The sequence below is a fragment of the Lissotriton helveticus genome, chromosome 1_1 (genome assembly GCF_964261635.1).
Source record: "Lissotriton helveticus chromosome 1_1, aLisHel1.1, whole genome shotgun sequence".
Lineage (NCBI taxonomy): Eukaryota > Metazoa > Chordata > Amphibia > Caudata > Salamandridae > Lissotriton > Lissotriton helveticus.
In genome coordinates, this window is record NC_136057.1 from 1948712965 (window position 1) to 1948733406 (window position 20442).

Consider the following 20442-nt stretch of genomic DNA (forward strand, 5'->3'; position numbering starts at 1 on the left):
TTGGAACGCCTCTAGTATGCCTTTAGTGTCATGCCTCATTTCACCGTGTTGATTCCTTATCACTTCAACCATGTGTTGGGGTTTCTGCCCACAAATTTTAGCTGCTAGCGTCGCACCTGGTCTCCCCACCTCACCGTAGTGTCTTGCTACTTGCCGCTTGTGCACATACGTCAGCTCTATGTCTGCTTGTTTTTGAAACTCTGTTAGTTCAATCCTAATTTGACCCAGAATAGCTGGGCTTTGTGATTCAGTATATTCCAACTCTAGTTTCCTTATATCAGCTTCTTTTTTCTCTAATTGCTGGCGTAAGTCTTTGAGAATGCCCACGTTGGTGCTGATACAGATCCCCCGTATTGTGGCTTTGAAGGCCTCCCATAGTAACCCTGCATCTTTCGTTGTGGGCTTGTTATCCTCAAAATATTCCGCTATGGCCTTATCAATCGTGTTACGATAGCACTCGTCCTGCAGGGCTTTCCCATTAAAGCACCAGCTGAAAGGAGGAGGCACGTAGTTGGGCAGTTTTATCGTAAGTAACACTGGGTTATGATCAGATAGCGTTCTTGGGAGGTGTTCTATGTCATCTATCCATTGTAGCACTTCCTGTGACCCAATCCAGTAATCTATTCTAGACCAGCTGTTATAGGCCGCAGTGGTGTGGGTAGCCTCTCGTACATCAGGATGTTGTGTGCGCCATAAATCCACTAGCTGCCTATCAAGTAGTATGTCTTGTAGTGCATGTAACGCTCTTTTGTGTGTCTCTGTCGATGCGTTGGAACTGTCAATCTCGTCATTCAGTGCCATGTTAAAGTCACCCCCCCATAATACCGGAACGTCTGGAAGGTCGGATATCTTCGTCCAAAGTGTCGTGTAGAACTGGGGGTCATCTACATTTGGAGCGTAAATGTTCAGAAGTTTGATTTTGTGTCCTCTTAGCACCCCTGACACAATGACATATCTCCCTTCACTATCGGTGTGTGTTTGTTCCATTTTGAACTGTAGCCCTCGTCCTAGTAAGATCGTTACTCTTCTAGAGTAGGAAGAATAGGCAGCACTATATGAGGCTTCCGCCCATCGGTGTCCAACACGTGTGTGTGCGCGTGGGTCTATGTGTGTCTCCTGGAGACATGCCACGTCTACCTGTAGCCTTGTTAGGTATGCTAACACTTGCCTGATTTTTTTGGGGTTGTTTAAACTACGCACATTCCAGGATATCAGTTTTAATTTCTTTACATGCTCATCCATTATTATATCTTGGCATCTCTATTCTGAATCTCAGATTACAAAGAACAGTCTCGGTCATAAAGCTTTTCATATATTGCCTACTTATTATATAGCGCAGTGTATGATTCTCATGGAGTCTGGCAGTGTTTCTCAAACACAGTGTCGCAAACCAACATTCCCCAACATTCCCCCTCCTCCCCCCGCCCACTTCAGCACCCCAAACATGCCAAAGACATACCCTGAGTGTAACAAAAACTAACAATGCGCCAATGTGGGGGGACACCCCGCGGGGGGGTCCGCTCGGGTCACACGACTCCATCCAACATAGTGGATGTGGCCAGAGTGGTTGTATAGTGCAGATGCCGTAACACACGCTGTATATATATTCCCTTTCTCGGAGATGTTTACTCCCAGCGTACACCCTGTACAACATGTTGATCACACAATTAGTAGTTTTGCATATTTACCGTACATAGAGGCAGTGCGATCTCTTTCTACCCACAACAACAGGCGCTGCACTGTTCCATGCTACTCCAGTGTTCCGTCTGTAATCCGTATATTGGGTAATCTTACCTGTCCCCTCCCCACAATCAGGCTTTCCAGCACACCCCACAGACAGCAGTCAGGTAGTTCCTAGCGCTGCTTTCCGAGTCATTCACTGACAGGTAGCCAAGGGTCAAGTGTTTACGCGCTGAGTTCCATGTTCTTGTACAACCTTGACCGCAGTCTCTACCTCCAATATACCATATCATGTTGGATTCCACGTTATCCGTACTTTGTCCTAAGTAGTGCCGTTGCTGTGTAGGGCAAAGTTAATGGATTTCCTAGTTTTGATCTGACTCTTGGTTTTGCTCTTGACGCCTTTGCTCCCGTCATCGTAGCCTAATCGATTCCAGTGTTGCTAATCCGAATCCTGGTTCTGCTCCTGTCGCCGCTGATCACGCCTTCGATGATTCAGTCGTTTAAGATACAAGTGCGCCTCCTGCGGAGTGTGACAGATCGTTGATTTACCATCATGAGTGATTTTCAATCTTGCAGGGTACAGCATCGCATATGATATGTTCATTTCTCTCAGTTTCTGTTTTGCTGACGTGAATTCTTTTTGTGCCAGTTGTACATTAAGGGTGAAATCTCGCTAAAATTGCAGCTTGTTACCCTGGTGTCCAATCTCTTGTTTTTCCCTCGCCAGCTTCAGGATCATATCGCGATCTCTGTAATTGAGTAGCCGCGCTACTATCGGTCGCGGAGGAGCTCCTGGTTTCGGTTTCGGTGCAAGGGTCCTGTGCGCTCGCTCAATGATAAACATGGTGGATAGTTGATCTTTCCCGAAGATCGATGTCAGCAGATCCTCCACATAGGTCTCCATCTTCCCAGTGTTGGTGGATTCAGGAACCCCCACTATGCGTATGTTATTTCTTCGGGACCTCGCTTCCAACTCTTCCGACTTGTTTTTGATAACTTCTAGGACCCTGTCCATTTCTGTGCACTTCTGCGTCGTTGCGTGCGACTCATCTTCCACCGCTGATAGTCGTGTCTCTGCTTCCTCCAGCCGCTCACCGTGTTTATCAAGCTTCGCCGCCATGTTGTCAACACGTTGCGTGATGGAGTCTAGCTTACTGTGGACATCCTGTAGGCTTTTATGTATGGCTCTGAGCGTCACTTCCATGGTATTCTGTGGCTCAGCGTCAGTGTCCAGACCCACATCTGGTGGCGCAGTAGCTCCTTTAGTGCCTATCTTGTTGTCGAAGGGTAGTTTCGATTGTACCTTCTCCGGTTTACCCATTTTCCTCTGAGCAGTAGCCCCAGCCGTCACGCTGTCTCCTGCGTTGTTCGTAATGGGTGCGCCAAGTCTTTATGTATACAACCAGCTGATAGTGCTCTGTGCCAGTACAGCAGTGCCCCAACAGCTTACCTCCTCGTCAAACATACACAGTTGTGTGTTTTTGTTTTGTTTTGTCCTCAAGCGCACTTCGTGTATACTCAGTGCACGCTTGGCGCGCTCTCGCCAACACCGCGGCTTATCCCCTTCTCTTGTGTAGGTCTCGCCTGGATCCTGCCCTGCACCGGAGTTATCTCTGTAGAGATATCCGCTGAGCCAGATGTCGAGATCAGACGCCTGACCGTGTTTGCGCCTTCACTGCGTGTGTTCGCGTCGTTTCGTTATTACTGCCCCACAGCCGGTAGCCTCACAGTGGACGCCGAATCGCTGCTGGTGCCAGAATGCGAGCAGGGTACTCCTTCAAAGACCGGGAAAGTCCGCCGTCTCGCAGTTATTGGACTCGCAGTACACACCGTGCTTCATCTGCCTGTGGGCGCTGCCATCTTGCGCGCTTGGCTGTACATTAGCATTGCCGAGGTTCGCGCCCGTTTGTCTCACAACAGAAATACCAGGGCACAACTGTTCATATCACACGTCGTAGTAAAATTTAATTTGAGCGCTATGCCAACACTACTGGAGCCATACTCTTGTAGCCCTTATATGCCGTATATCGTCTCACAATGCGTCTATCGCCGTACGATGCCGCCTAGTCCGTGCTGCGCTGGCAAACAGGTAGATCTTCATCCACACATCAGCTTCAATCACTTCCAGTGCTTCGCACTCCGCTTACCACCATCTGCGTTGATTTGTAGCACCTGGTGATCAGCGGGGCTCCACGTCAGTAGGCAGTGCGATATCGCTCGTCTCCCCCTGCTTTCACGGAGCCGCCATCTTAACCCTCGCTGGTTATTCGCGCCGCTTGCTGGCAAAGTCGTTTTCGGGAGGAGTACCGTACCGTAAAAAAATCAGCTTAGGGCAAACTGTTCCTCACATCTTCCGATACATTACAGCTTCGTTCTCAGCATGCTGCTCACCATATACCCGCCGTTTAAGACCGTTATCGTCTCTGGCCGGCGGAGCTGTCTTAGCAGGCAGCCATTCCGCACTGCGCCCTCTAGCGCCCCCCCCAGTACCTCAGTATGTTTGACTTAACATCTGGGTACTGGCAGATTGCCTTAACTGAAGGGGCCAAGGAGAGGTCTGTGTTTTCAATGCTAAAGGGGCACTTCCAGTTCCGTGTCATGCCCTTTCGGTTGAAGAACACCCCTGCCACATTCCAGAGACTGGTCAACCGGGTACTCTCCAGGCTGGAGGAATTCAGAGCCTCTTACCTGGATGATATTGCTGTGTTCTGATCCACTTGGGAGGAACACTTGCAACACCTCTGCGAAGTGTTAAAGGCTCTGCATAGGGCAGGCCTTACTATTAGGGCCAACAAGTGCCAGATAGGGCAGGGATCTGTGGTGTACTTGGGACACCAGGTAGGGAGCGGCCAGGTGGCGCCCCTACAGGCAAAGATAGATACCATTCTGGCTTGGTAGCCCCCAACACCCAGACAGAGGTGAGAGCCTTCCTAGGTCTCACTGGGTATTACCGAAGATTTGTCAAGGGATATGGCACCATTGTTGCCCCCTTGACAGAGCTGACTTCAAGGAAGCAGCCCAGGAGAGTGAATTGGACCGATGCCTGTTAAACTGCTTTTGATGCCGTGAAGACTGCCATGTGCACCGCACCTGTGCTCAAGGGGCCTCATTTCTCCAGTGAATTTGTGGTGCAGACAGATGCTTCAGAACATGGTGTGGGAGCGGTACTCTTACAACTGAACGATGAGGGCTCGGACCAACCTGTAGCTTTCATTAGTAAGAGGCTACTCCCCAGGGAACAGAGGTGGAGCACGATTGAAAGGTAAGCTTTTGCTGTGGGCTGGGCTCTGAAGAAGCTGAGGCCCTACTTGTTTGGGACTCACTTCTGGGTTCAGACAGACCACAGGCCCCTCAGATGGTTAATGCAAATGAGGGGTGAGAACCCAAAACTGTTGAGGTGGTCCATCTACCTACAGGGAATGGACTTTACGGTTGAACACCGCCCTGGTACAGAACACGCCAACGCTGATTGTCTATCCAGGTTTTTCCACCTTAGTGATGCGAACTCCCAAGAGGGTGGGTAGTTCTCCCCATTTTCAACTGGAAGGGTCACGTGTTAGAACTGGCATCCTTGGTGTGGTTTCCCCTGACTTTTTGGCTCTTCCTCCTGTATCTTTTGACGCTGTGCTGGATTTCATTTTGGCTGGTTTAGATGCTCTGGGCACTATGCAACTGCTGATGAGTGTCAAAGTGTAAGTGCTCCCAGGGTAAATTGTTAGAGTGATTTGTTATCCCTGATTGGCAAATTTGTCGAATTTGCAATGTAGAGAAAGAGTCTTAAGTCACTTTGCTGAGTTGAAATTGAAGAGTAAATATGGAGGCCATTTCTGGCATTGTGGAAGGTGAGCTCAGCCCTATTCAGACCTAGGTGCTACTCCTCCCACCCATCTAGATGTAGATGTGCCTATTCAGCCTGGCTGAATCACCCTGTCTCTCCCAGCCCTGTCACTCACAAACCAGTCGGCAAATACACACACTAGCAGAGGCAGGCTGCATGGTTAGGTAAGAAAACACCCACTTTCTAAAAGTGGTATTTTCAAACACAGAATGTCAAAACCAACTTCACTAAAAGATGTATTTTGTCATTCTGAGTTCAGGCATACTAAACTCGAATTTCTACCATGTTACCACGTTCTCTGAGTCAGTTAGGATCATAGGATGTAATGATCAAACTGCCCAGTCTGGCCTATGGAGAACAGGTAGCCTTGCAATAGTGAAAAATGAGGTAGGCTGTAATTCACTACCAGGACATGCCACACACACCCGGGCATGTCCTGCCTTTTACCTACAATGCACCCTGCCCATGGGGTTACCTTGGGCCTACCTTGGGGGTGACTCACATGTATGAAAGGGAAGATTTAGGGACTTGCAAGTGTGTGCACTTGCCAAGTCGACATTGCACCCCCAGGCTGCGCACAGGCTCTGCAGTGGCAGGCCAGATTTACACTTTACGGGCTGTTTACGTGGGTGGCACAATCCAGTGCTGCAGCCCACCAACAGCATTTGATCTATAGGCCCTGGCACTCGCAGTGCACTTTACTAGGGTCTGACACATAGATCAAATAAGCCAAACATGGAAATACTAATCCATAACACATTTTATACAAGAGCACTTGCACTTTGCACACTTTTCTCACTGCTATCGAGTGTTAGAGTCATTACACCAGCAAAAAACTGAGTAAAAACCGAGAGGTCAGAAAGCAAAAAGTCAGGGGAAACAACGCCAAAAGATGCCAAGTCTAACACATGTCCCCTCCAGCTGAAAGTTGGGAGAACTACCCACCCTCCTGGGAGTTCTCTTCACTAAGGCGGAAGAACCTGAACAGACCATCTGCATTGGCGTGTTCTGTCCCAGGGCGGTGTTCCACAGTAAAGTCCATCCCCTGTAGGGAAATGGACCACCTCAGCAGTTTTGGATTCTCAACCCTCATCTGCATTAACCACCTGAGGGGTCTGTGGTCGGTCTGAACCCTGAAGTGAGTCCAAAACAATTATGGTCTCAGCTTCTTCAGTGCCCATACCACAGGGAAAGATTCCCTTTCGATTGCACTCCACCACTGTTCCCTGGGGAGTAGTCTCCTGCAAAGGAAGACGACAGGCTGATCTAGGCCCTCTTCATTGAGTTGTGACAGTACCACTCCCACACCATGCTCTGAAACGTCAGTCTGCACAAAAAATTCCGTGGAGGAGTCAGGTGCCTTGAGCACGGGCGCCGTGCACATGGTTGCCTTGAGGACAACGAATGCTTTCTGGCACGACTCAGTCCAGATCACCTTCCTTGGCTGCTTCAGTACACCAGCAAAAACAGAGTCAAAACCGGGAGGTCAGAAAGCAAAAAGTCAGGGGAGCTACGCCAAAAGAGGCCAAGTCTAACAGGACAGATATCCTTTGGGCATCACTCTGTGAAGTATGGGACTTGCATTTTTTGCAAATATAGGTTTCAGTTATGGCAGAGATATCAAATGTGAAGTCTGCTAGTAGTAGTCCTTATCTATAATTCATTTATTTTTCTAATAGATCTCACATTGACTGGCATGCATCATAGGTGGTTAAAACCATGTTTTGACAAGTCTGGAGTTTGTCATTGATCAAATAAGAATAAGTATTGGAAGTTTGCAATAAGCCGGTGTTGGCCTCACTATTGGCATTTTATATATAGTATATTTAAGTCTCATTTGTAGTTAGGCTTGTTGAAATGTCCTCTGCTGGATATTGGTGCAGTTCTGAAGTTGGTGATAGGGCACAGTCAGATGGTTAAGTAGATCATTTTGGCACCTTGTGTGGGTCATGGTCCCAATGAAGGTCTTGTTTCAGCTCATATTGCAGCTCTTGCTGATGAAGCAGCAGACGTGGTATGCAACAGCTATCACATGAACATTGAGTTGGTCTAGGAAGCATATGTGTCACTTTACAGGTATTGATGGGAGGATGACAAATACAGGCACTGCCATGAGTGGAGTGGGTATAGGGAGGCTTGGCTAGAAGATAGGGTAAGAATAGAGGGACAAAAAGGAACGAAGATAATGGCTGTAATAAGTAATTAAAGAGGTGCTCTTGGGATTTGTACAGAGAGATAAAGAATAGAAGAGAGGCAGGAAATAGCTATAAGAGGAGGGTGAGGCCTAAGGAGGGGTGTGGAGCTTTGCAGGGGGTTAAAGAAGCAGGGCTCAGTAAATTGTGTTAAATTATATTAAATTGCTTAGAGTGTTTGAGAGCAGGAGTGAGGGCAACCTTGCCTCAGTGAGAGTGACTAGAGGGAGAGTTGAGTGAGAGCGAGAACAAGATTAACCAATTTTATGTGGTGAGGCATGGAGATGGGGTGTAAGAGGGAGTAAACGTTGTAGTGATTACATAGGACAGGAGGAAAATGGAATAGGGAGTTGGGTTAGGAAAGGATATTGGGAAGACAGTGGAATTAATGTCATATTCTGTTAACATAGAGTCTGATTTGAAGCGTTCTCGGTTGCAAATTCGAATTGTGCTAGCTCTTTTTAGCAAGAGAGGATTTTACCTTTTGTACCTCCAAGAAGGGCTTGCTGAGGTTTGCCAATGAGTGCTAGCTGACCTATCGAAGCCGATTTCTAACCAACCCTTTTCCTCGACCAGGCTACACCCACTCAAAAGGGCCTATTCTCCAAGGGAGGTGTATGAACTGTCAGTTAGCTCGAAAAGTAATTAACATGGCCCAGCAGGGTAGTGCAAACCCTGAATATCGTTAGGGCTGGATCAGTGAAATGTTGCAAAAACCAAAATACACAAATGTGAACAAATTAATATTATATTTGCACTTGGGGCTCTTTTAAACATTAGAAAAGTCATTTTCTATGTTGAGTCAATACAAGATTATATTTTGTGCAGTTGTCAACTGAAGTGTAAACACAGTGAATAACTTACACTTTAGTCAAAAAAATTTAAAATTTCTTTTTGGATGCCTAACTAAATTATAAGACCTGTAGACGCTCACTTCCCATCAGTGACATTTGTAAGTCAATCTAAAATCCACATGCAGATTGTATGTGGATAAAAACCGTAAGAATCTTTTTAATCTACTCTGAGAAAGTCTTACTAACTTCTATGACTGAGGGTAATTTTGATTACATGCAGTGGTATCATGTAATTCCTGAATTGTGTGTTACTTATGAGTTTACATCTGCATGATTTTTTGCACTCGGGAGTCTGATTTGAACAGAACACCTTGTGTACAGAGACTTTTTCTGCTTGAACAAGTCTCAGTTTGAGTAACGTTTTTGCGGGAGTTATGCTTTTACCTATAAAAGATATGAGATACCAGACCAAAACAATTCCCACGTGTCAAGTGATTTCACCTAATCTTTCCAAAGGTTTGGGGGCCTCAGATTACAAAGTTTACAAAATAGTCTACTGAGTACCTCTGGCCACCACTGACCCATTTAAACTGTTCTGCTTTCTCCTAGAATGCATTCTCTTTTCTTCTGCAAAGCACAGTTCCATGTGTCAGCTAAAACTGATACAAATATACTTTAGAATTCCAGATCATTTTCACACATGTGGTTGCATTTCAGTTGCAGCTGCAATCAAATTGAACTGGGGGATCTACCTGAGATGACCCATTGGCAGCAAGAAGGGGGCCCCTTCAGGGAGGAGTTCTGAAAGGTACAGATGAAATTCCCTTCTCTCGCTGGTGTGCGGCAGCAGGCTGCAGACCAGGCAGCAGGTAGAGAGTCCTAGGATCATCTCATTTACTGGGAAGATGGGTTACTTTATAGTGAATCTAAGGTCACTGAGCCTGATGCAGCCCGTGTTCTGGTGGTACCCAAGTGCTTCAGGGCCTTCCTAATGGGACTGGCTCATGACGTGCCTCTGGCAGGACATCTGGGGCAAGACAAGACTTTCCGAAGGCTCGTCACCCACTTCTTCTGGCCCCAGATGAAGAAGCACATTGGTACCTTTTGTAGGACTTTCAAGACGTGTCAAGCAAGTGGCAAGAGTGGCGGGAAGTGCAAGGCACCCCTCCAACCCTTTCCTGTGGTGATCACCCCTTTTGAGCGGGTGGGCATCGACATTGTGGCGCCAATGGACCCCAAGACAGCCTTAGGCAACAGATTCATCTTGGTCTTGGTGGACCATGCCACCCGGTACCCGGAAGCTGTCCTCCGGACAATCACTGCCCCCGTTTGTGGGCTGTGCACTGATGGGGATCTTTACCCGTGTGGGGTTCCCCATAGAAGTGATCTCCGACCGGGATATCAGATTTATCTCCAAGTACATGAAGTCTTTGTGGGAGGAGTGTGGGGTAACTTATAAGTTCACCACTCCTTACCTAGAGGGAGGTGCCACAGAAGTCCTTAGGGTTCAGTCCCTTTGAACTCCTGTATGGCCACCCTGTGAGCGGGCCTCTCAGTCTAGTGAAGGAGGGTTGGGAGAAATTCCCTCGTAAGACCCCCCAGAATGTGTTCAGCTGCATGCTGGTCTTCCACAACCAGACACAACGCTTCAGGAAACTCACTCAGGAGAACCTAGAAGCTAGCCAGGAAGAAATTAAAAGATGGTACGACCAGAATGCAACTCTGGTTGAATTTCAACCTAGGCAGAAGGTGTCGATGATGGCGCCAGTGAAGCCTTATGCGCTCCAAGACAAGTGGACTGGGCCATACGAGGTGGTGGAGTGCAAGAGTGATGAAACATACCTGGTTAACTTGCAGACTCCCAGGCAACCCTTAAGGGTCCTACACGTGAACCACCTCAAATCCCACTTTGAGAGGTCTGATGTGACAATGCTCCTGGCTACAGATGCTGGGATGGAAGAGGATAGTGACCCTCTTCCTGATTTCCTGTCAGCGAAGGAGCAAGACGGGTCGTTGGATGGAGTGGTCCTCTCACCCACCCTGACCCCAGAACAGCAGAGCAACTGTCACCAGGTGTTGGGTCAGTTTGCCTCCCTGTTTTCCCTGACCCCAGGAGTCACCAATTGGTATGTCCATGATGTGGACACTGGAGATAGTCTACCTGTGAAGCATAAATTCTACAGGGTAGCTGACAAGGTCAGGGCCAGCATCAAGGAAGACGTTTCCAAGATGTTGAAGCTAGGGGTAATTGAGCCCTCCAGTAGCCCCTGGGCTAGCCCAGTGGTTTAGTACCAAAAGCTGCTGCACCAGGTGCCACTCCAGAACTCCGGTTTTGTGTGGACTACCGTGGGCTCAATCAGGTCACCAAAACTGACTCACACCCCATCCCCAGAGCTGATGAGCTTGTGGATTGGTTGGGCGCTGCCCAGTACCTCAGTCTGTTTGACTTAACATCTGGGTACTGGCAGATTACCTTAACTGAGGGGGCCAAGGAGAGGCCTGTGTTTTCAATGCCAAAGGGGCACTTCCAGTTCCGTGTCATGCCCTTTCGGTTCAAGAACACCCCTGCCACGTTCCAGAGACTGGTCAACCGGGTACTTTCCAGGCTGGAGGAATTCAGCGCCTCTTACCTGGATGATATTGCTGTGTTCTGCTCAACTTGGGAGGAACACTTGCAACACCTCTGCGAAGTGTTGAAGGCTCTGCATAGGGCAGGCCTCACTATCAAGGCCAACAAGTGCCAGATAGGGCAGAGATCTGTGGTGTACTTGGGACACCAGGTAGGGAGCGGCCAGGTGGCGCCCCTACAGGCAAAGATTGATACCATTCTGGCTTGGTAGCCCCCCAACACCCAGACAGAGGTGAGGCCTTCCTAGGTCTCACTGGGTATTACCGAAGATTTGTCAAGGGATATGGCACCATTGTTGCCCCCTTGACAGAGCTGACTTCAAGGAAGCAGTCCAGGAGAGTGAATTGGACCGATGCCTGTTAAACTGCGTTTGATGCCGTGAAGACTGCCATGTGCACCGCACCTGTGCTCAAGGGGCCTTATTTCTCCAGTGAATTTGTGGTGCAGACAGATGCTTCAGAACATGGTGTGGGAGCGGTACTCTTACAACTGAACGATGAGGGCTCGGACCAACCTGTAGCTTTCATTAGTAAGAGGCTACTCCCCAGGGAACAGAGGTGGAGCGCGATTGAAAGGGAAGCTTTTGCTGTGGTCTGGGCTCTGAAGAAGCTAAGGCCCTACTTGTTTGGGACTCACTTCCGGGTTCAGACAGACCATAGGCCCCTCAGATGGTTAATGCAAATGAGGGGTGAGAACCCAAAACTGTTGAGGTGGTCCATCTACCTACAGGGAATGGACTTTACGGTTGAACACCGCCCAGGTACAGAACACGCCAACGCTGATTGTCTGTCCAGGTTTTTCCACCTTAGTGATGAGAACTCCCAAGAGGGTGGGTAGTTCTCCCCACTTTCAGCTGGAGGGGTCACGTGTAGAACTGGCATCCTTGGCGTGGTTTCCCCTGACTTTTTGGCTCTACCTCCTGTATCTTTTGAGGCTGCGCTGGATTTCATTTTGGCTGGTTTAGATGCTCTGTGCACTTTGCCACGGCTGATCAGTGTCAAAGTGTAAGTGCTCCCAGAGTTAATTGTTAGTGTGATTTGTTATCCCTGATTGGCATATTTGTTTAACCAGTAAGTCCCTAGTAAAGTGCACTGAGTGTGCCGGGGCTGGTGATTTAAATGCTACTAGTGGGCCGGCAGCACTGATTGTGCCACCCACATGAGTAGCCCTAAAATGGTGTCTCAGGCCTGCCACCGCAGTGCCTGTGTGCAGTTGCTAACTGCCATTCTGACTTGACCAGTGTCCCCACTGGCCAGGCCTAACCCTTCCCTTTCTGTGTACATTGGACACCCCTATGGAAGGCCCAAGGTACCCCGCTGGGCAGGGTGCAGTGTATGTGAAAGATAGGGCATGTACTAATGTAGGTGACATGCTCTGATAGTGAAATACTGCCAATTTTGTTTTTCACTATAGAAGGCTATCTTGCCCATAGGCTATAATAGGGTATGCTATGTATAATGTTTACCTGCCTATCTTTCCATAGGAGCAAGTTAGAAAATTAAAGTGTGGTATCCCTGAACTCAGAATTTAATAACACATCTTTTAGAGAGGATGTTTTTTAAATCCCGGATTTGAAAACAGCACTTTTAGAAAGTGTCTGTTTTCTTGTCTGACCTTTCTGTGTGCCTTGACCTGTTTGTGAATTGAATGTCTGGTTTGTGAGTGACAGGGGCTGGGTTGGCTCCAGGAAGCTGAGTAAGTTGGCCCTAGGCTGAACAGCTTCATATGCATCTTGAGTGGTGGGAGGGTAAAGCACCTGGGCCTGAATAGGGCTGTGCCTGCCTTCCAAAATGCTGGCTCCACCTCCTGCTGGGTGGCTGATGACCCTGCCCCTCTCTCTCAAAGTAAAGAAGGAGTCAGATAAACAAAGTGCTCCAGGACTAACCAGAAATGGTTTGAACTAGGCCAAGGCCTCTCTGCCCTCAGAGAACAAAGAGAATTTTGGTATAAAAAGGATACCCAGACCTCAGAAAATTAGATCATCCTCAAATAAAGAAGGCACGTCTGCCAAGGAGAAAAGCTGGAAGACTGAAGAGGAAGGATCCTGAGGTATTTCTGTACTTTCTGTACTTACGTATGCATTGTGGCACGTCTCCTGACCATGTCCCACCAAAACAAATAAGCGATCTTGTTCCTTCCAAATCATAATCCTCATCACATATATATTCAATAGATGAATCCTGATTATATTCATTTTTCACATCTCCAACGAGTTTTCCATGGGGAACCAATGGTGGTCTAGAGCAGACAGGAGGAGCTGAATGAAAATAAAGAAAAATATAATGTACTAGCGTGCATCAGGATTTACAAAGGCATATTTGAGGCAAAAACAATAACTACATTAGATTTCCGGTACCAAATCCATCTTTTGAAAGTTATACAAATCTGAATCCTAGCAAGCAAACTGAACTGATATACAATGTATTGACATTCACATATCTCTGGAATTGCCTGTAATTATACAACATCTTATCATGGGATGTGAGTAGGTTTTTCTGGTCCTATAGAGTAGCCCCTGAGAAAGAGCAACCCTGGAGATTCTCACAGCATCTTTAATAATAGATGATCACATGAAAGGTATGAATGGAGTAATGTTTCATCAAAGAGGGAGATTGCTAGGAAAGCTACAGCAATGTGGTTTGGGTGACAATATTCCCACAAGTATATGAACATCCCAGCACCACATCCATAACCATTACACAAATATCCATACTTTTGTTTATTTCCAGGTAGGTCGACGATCAGGTGGACAGTGTTGGAAAGTGGGTTATTGCTAGTGGTTAGTATGCACCTACAACTAGTCATGAGGCCACCAATATAGTATTGGCTCCAGTAAAGGCCTCCGTAATTAGCCCCTTGCTCAACCCTTGGTAGCAGACACAAAGCAGTCAGGCCAAACTTAGGAGAAAGGCGTGTAAAGCATTTGAAAACACCAATACATCAAATAAGTAAAACACAACACACAATAAAAATACCACAACAACTTATAAAATTAGGAAATACTTTTATGAAGACAGACACCAAAATGGAAAAAATCCAATGTAAGGAGCGGGAGATATGAATTTGTAAATGTTACCTACTTTATACTGCTCAAAAACATATAGCTTTTCTCTGGAACATCTTGTCGCGCTTCACCGGTAAAAAGTCAAAGTTTGAGGCTGACCACGTTGGAAACCTGGCTGGATACAGTAAGTGCGAGGCCCTGGTTAACATTTTAACTTCAAAATTATAAACCTTTCTGGTGCTTTTACTTCCGACATCACTCGGTCCTCCACAGCAGGTTGGATTCCATGAGGGTTTCCCGGCTTGACTTTCCATAAGGCCCTTGTCAAATCCTGAAAGTCTGGAGCTCTGGAGCTTTCAGTGGGATGAACCTAAAATCCTGGCCGGGTCGCGGTTGATGGTAGTTGGCTTAACTCTCGAGGTTGGGGTGGTCACCTCATGAAGCTTTTTCGCATAAGTTCTCCAAACTTCAGGAGGTGCTTCCTGAATGTCTCCTTGTAGGTCCAAAGTAAACAAATCACCAATCCAAAGGTCTGGAATCTCCTGAATAGTCTCTGGGAAATCCGGACCACAATTCCCACAATGCACCTGACAAAATACTTAAAAGTCTAATGGATAAACTCCAGGATAGAGCCCTTGGTGGAGATGACGCAGGTGGGCTCTGTTAACCTGTAGCTTGCAGGTAGTCTACTCCTTAATCATTTTTTAAGCAAGGCACAGTCCCCAGGGCTGTAGTACCAGTTTGTGCAACTCTCACAGTAATTTGGAAATTTAGAGTGCAGGCCTTTGGGTGCAAATCCAGATTCCATCAGGGCAGTCCTTCTCCTTGTAGTTTCAGGTAGCAGATCAGAGAGACTTTGCAGCTCTCACATATTTATTGAGCGTTCTGGGGAGACAATTGGGGGGGCACCTTTGTCCAATGAGATGCAGGGTGCCACCCCAGAACATGACAACTTCCTCCAAAGTGTGGCATCTACTTGTGCCAATAAGCACTGCACTTCTAAAATCCAACATGGGTGATTTCTGTCCAGAGGATTAAGAGCTAGCTAAACCAACCCACAGTGTGGCTCACTTCCATTAGCGTTCCTCCCCTGACCTCTGCAAATTCCTGTCCTGAGACTGCCATCTGACTGGCGCACAGGAACTGGGGGTAGGTACATCTGGCATTCCATCCTGATCAGCTCTCTGTTTGAGCTCAGATTGATTTACCCAGTTCCCTCTGCAGGACCCATCCCCCTCAGCTTCAGAACTCTCTCCATCAAATAACCTCTGCTCCGGTCAGGCCACATATAACCTAATCAAAGTAGCCTGACTAAGCCTGTTAAGACTGGCCAATCAGCAGAGACTACTAGAAGGATGGGTTTTAGTTTACAAAATAGAAATGTATATAACTTATCTTCTGTACTACTTATGATAAATTCATCAGTGCCACATTGTTGACTTTATCAATACCCATCATTGAAGTCCTTGAATGATATATTTACTCCTTTCCCAGCAATAGTTATAACTAAATAAAATATTGCAAGGTCAGCCTTTAGAGCTAAGAATCTACAATGGGGAAAGTGAAATTAGCAGTTTTTCCTCACTAGGGCATATAAAACATCGTTTATATGGTCCCTGCTTATAGGTACATAACCCCCACCCCTCGGAAACCTTGGGGAGCCCTGTGGGTTGCCTGATATGTAACAGTATGGTAGAATATTACTTTTAAAGTGCCCATACCACCAAAGGAGAGTTTGTAAATAATTTACTTTTAAAGACAGTCTGCAAACCCAGGCTGCCTTTTAAATGACAGTAGGCAGTACCCACATGCAAGTGCAAGAAATCTGTTCGGTCTCTAAACCTCCATGTCATATGGCATACTAGGGACTTATAGGTAGTTTGAGCCCCCAACCCTATTTGTACTTGGGACTTATAGAATCTGTCAATACCAATTGGGTGAATCTACTTTTAAAGACAGGCTGCAAGGCAGTACTGCCTTTAAAAGGGCAGCAGGCACACAGCAGAGCACACATGCCAGTGCATAAAGTTTTCTGGGCCTCCAAACCTCCATGCCCCATTATAGACTAGGGACTTATAAGTAGATTGCACCCCCTGCCCCTATTATCTACTAGGGACTTACAGGGTCTGTAATTGCCAATTGTAAGTGTACCCTATTACATGTACCTTTTTTCACAAAGCACTGGCCCTGGACCTGGTTAGCACAGCCCAGGGTACAGTCATAGTCAGTTACCACCAGTATAATTCAGCAGAAAATGGGGGTGAACACAGCAAAAGGGTGACTTTCTTAAAGACAGGCTTTCTTTAAGTAGCATAACATCACATTAGAGGTAATCTATTAAATAAATGGAAATGGGTCAAAATTGAAAGTATGGCCAACAATTGAAAACAAAACTGTCAAACTGACTTTCTTTTCTTTATTCACGCGGAATTTGTAAATCAACATGACGTTCACTGGGTTGTCAAATTCAGTATGACAAATGCATTTCCTTGAAATTGTTTTTGTACTTTCAAATGCAGCAACCAACTGTGTCATTTACTCCCCTTTTTCAGGTTTAACCCGCACAGCGCTTGTGCTGTCATTATGAAATTTATTGTTTTTAATACATGTTAAAGGGACTTACATCCCACCTTCACTTCTAATTAGTCCCTAGACTTGCCAAATTGCTTTCCTCCCTTTCCATTGGTTGTAGCCTGGTCTTCCTTCCGTGTCTCGCTTATTAGTTTCCTGTGGTCTAACTACTTATTCCCTTTTTGGAGGTTCGAACTTTTTTCTTTTGGTTAACACTGCATACCGTTTACTGTTAACATCTTGTTATCTTACCCTCTAAACACCTAACATTGCTACATGTTACTACTAAGCAGGCAGTCACAAGTGCAGTTACCTTGCAGTTAAAAGGGGCTTGATTTAAATGCTGCAGCAGGTGATGTGGCACCGGGGTTAAGAGCTCTAGGGACCCCACTAAACACAGATTACTCCTAAATGTTAATACTAAATAGACAGGCACAAGTGCAGTTATCTAGCAGGCACTAGCATCATGATGAGAATGGTGTAGCAGGTGCAGTGACACCTGGACCAAAAGCTCCTAATATTGCTATATTTTACTACTAAACAGGCAGTCACAAGTGCAGTTACCTAGCAAACAAAAGTGCCATGTTTTCAATATTGCAGCAAGTGCAGTGGCACTGGGACTAGAAGCTCTAGACACACCACTAGACACCGATTATTGTTATATTTGACAGACAAATAAACAGGCAGTCACAAGTGCAGTTATCTAGCAGGCACTAGGGTCAGGATTTCAATGGTGCAGCAGGTGCAGTGGCACCAGGACTTATTATAACAAATGCCTTGAAAAAAAAAGACAGTACTTGTTATAACATACAAACTTTAAAGTATATAGCACAATAATTGAAAATGTCACAGTGTACGGTTTAAATGTAGACAAATGTAAACCATACGTAAGACAATGACAATGCAAGTGCAAATATTAACTAGAAGCTCATGTTCATGTTTAAGTTTTTTCACAACAATCAAAAGAATGTGCAGTGCAAAAATCTGTGATGAAAAAAATGCTCCCATCTCAAAAAAACAATAATCTCCCTTTCATTGTGTTATTTTCACTTATGCTCATTTGAAAAATGCAAAGTTCATTTTCATTTGCTTAGCTTAACAATGGACAATAACTAAACAACAGCCTTTCATCTAGTTTTCATAATCCTGTTTATTTGGATTTGCAAAATCAGCGCTTACACTGTACTTGTATGGATTTTCTTCCACTCTTTAGCTATTCTTCCCATAGCTGCACCACGTTCAGGCCAACTTATCCAGTAAATCTTTTGTATTGAGGTCCTCCACCAGTTACCTAATCTCCACATCTTATAATGTCACTAGTAACAGCACAATATATTGCTTTTTTGTACATTTCATAACACTTTAATAAACTTTCTGTAACTTATATTGCACAACTACTCAGCAAGTTACAACTTACAACAAAAAACAGCTTGTTAATAATCATATACTAATGCTTGTTTCCTCTGCTCTAACACTTCCCCATCAGGTCTCATCCACCAGCTCTATCTTCTTCTACTCTTTCTTTCACCTTTTTAGGTCTCACCTACACAGCGCGCATGCGCTGCTTAGGAGACCTTTAGCCATCATTCAGCTCTTTTTCAAGCACTGCACTTGTGCTTGTGGCAGCATACACCTTGCGGGAAGGCTCTCCCAGGCACGCGCGCATCACTCATGGGCTCACCTCCTGCTCCCCCCTTTCTCTAACACCAGTGAACTTTCGCAGACGCGGGCCGCGCTTGTGTTTTAGCTAGCGCTGTAATTTCTAATATGTTTGCAACTAAGACAGTAGGATGATCTCGATCTGTATAAATACCTTGCAAAAAATGTGAATTGATTTAGCTATGCCTTTTTCTTACGTTTTAAAATTGCAAAGTTCAAAATTGCACTTATACGTACCAAAAAATGCATATTTTATTTCCCCTTTAATTGTACGCTAAACATGTTCTCAGCGCTATTCAACACTTTCCCTACTGTTGCATTCACTGGAGTGGGAATAGTAATTTTTACCCCTACGCTATCCAATACTTTCTCTATTGTTGAACTCACTGGAGTGGGAATAGTCATTTTTACCCCTACACTATCCAACATTTTCCTTACTGTTGCATTCACTGGAGAGGGAATAGTAATTTTTACCCATACGCTATCCAACACTTTCCCTACTGTTGGACTCTCTGGAGTGGGAATAGTAATTTTTACCCCTACGCTACCCAACAGTTTCCATACTGTTGCACTCACTGGAGTGGGAATAGTAATTTTTACACCTACGCTATCCAACTCTTTCCCTACTGTTGCATTCTTTGGAGTGGGAATAGTAATTTTTACCCCTACGCTAACCAACACTTTCCCTACTGTTGCACTCTCTGGAGTGGGAATAGTAATTTTTACCCCTACACTATCCAACATTTTCCCTACTGTTGCATTCATTGGAGAGGGAATAGTAATTTATACCTACCTGCTATCCAACACTTTCCTTACTGTTGCACTCACTGGAGTAGGAATAGAAATTTTTACCCTTCAGCTATCCAATGTTTTACCTACTGTTGCACCCACTGAAGTGTGAATAGTAATGTTTATCCTCCCTCTATCCAACGCTTTCCCTACTGTTGCACTCACTGGAGTGGGAATAGTAAATTTTACCCTCCCGCGATCATACACTAAAAATATTGAATATTTTTTTTACTATTAAGTTAATATATATCTGCATTAAAAAAGAAAAATGCATGTTTATTTTGTTTTTTAACTTACATTAATTATTTACTAATGTTAACAATATTTAAGTATTGTTAGATATGTTTTAGTTAATTATATTTATTATTTAATTAATTTTACATTACTTTTAAGACATTTAAAAAAATTCAATATTTTAACAAGCTATGGCCCAGATGTAGGTAATAGCAATTTACCGAATGGTAAATATACCGATTCTGTAAATAATAAGCCCCCTACATGTAAATTCCCAATTACCGGTCGGTAACGGCCAAAATCGGCCGTTACCGACCGGTATTTGCCGTCCTACATCTGGCCCTATATTATTTACAAAAATATTTTGGATTCTATATTTTAGTACCTACCTGTTGGTAGATATGAATTCAATATTCAGGTAGCTCCTCGATATTCTGTCAGTGATTCATTAATTTTACATGAAGTAACCAGGGTGCTTATACTGCGAACAAAAGATACCAAAAGATCTGACTGGGTAGATACTGTGTGCTGCTGATCTCCTGTTACATTTGTTAGGATCTCTTTTAGTTTTGAGGCAGCTTTGATATTCCAATAAATTTGGCTGATTGTTTTTTTAAAACCTACAGATTTATTCTTGAAATTCCATGAGTCTACTTCAGCAAGGGTCATCTCGATTTTACAGGAGATCACCATATGATCACTATAAGAATTTTCCAGGACTTGCTTATAAGAGAGCTTACTGGAAAAATACGCTGAAATGATTAAGTAATCGATAATAGTTCCACCAGTAGGCACTTTATGTGTAATTTTTGCTGGGATAGCATTTCCTAATCTCTCATTGGCAATTAATAGTTTTTTTTTTCTAAAACCATGTCTCTTTAATCAACTTGACTGTTATTTGGAAATAAGGTAGGAGGGATTTTTAGAGCTTCGTCTTTTGAGGCATTATCTAATACCTTTATACTATGGGTAAACACTTTGGCGTTCAAGTCGCAAACCAGTATTAAATGCCTACAATCTTCTCTTTCCATGGTAGTAGAGATAAAAAC

At 45.1% G+C, this 20442-nt stretch overlaps 1 protein-coding gene across 2 annotated transcripts in view; it reads right to left on the bottom strand.

Annotated features, from left to right (window-relative positions):
• Positions 1 to 20442, bottom strand: part of LOC144755218 (complement factor H-like) — a 1175739-nt gene that overhangs the window by 291717 nt on the left and 863580 nt on the right. For both annotated transcript variants that reach the window (XM_078643916.1, XM_078643925.1), the window contains exon 20: positions 13211 to 13393. In XM_078643916.1, coding sequence (XP_078500042.1) covers positions 13211 to 13393 — 183 coding nt within the window. The remainder of the gene's footprint in view (positions 1 to 13210; positions 13394 to 20442) is intronic.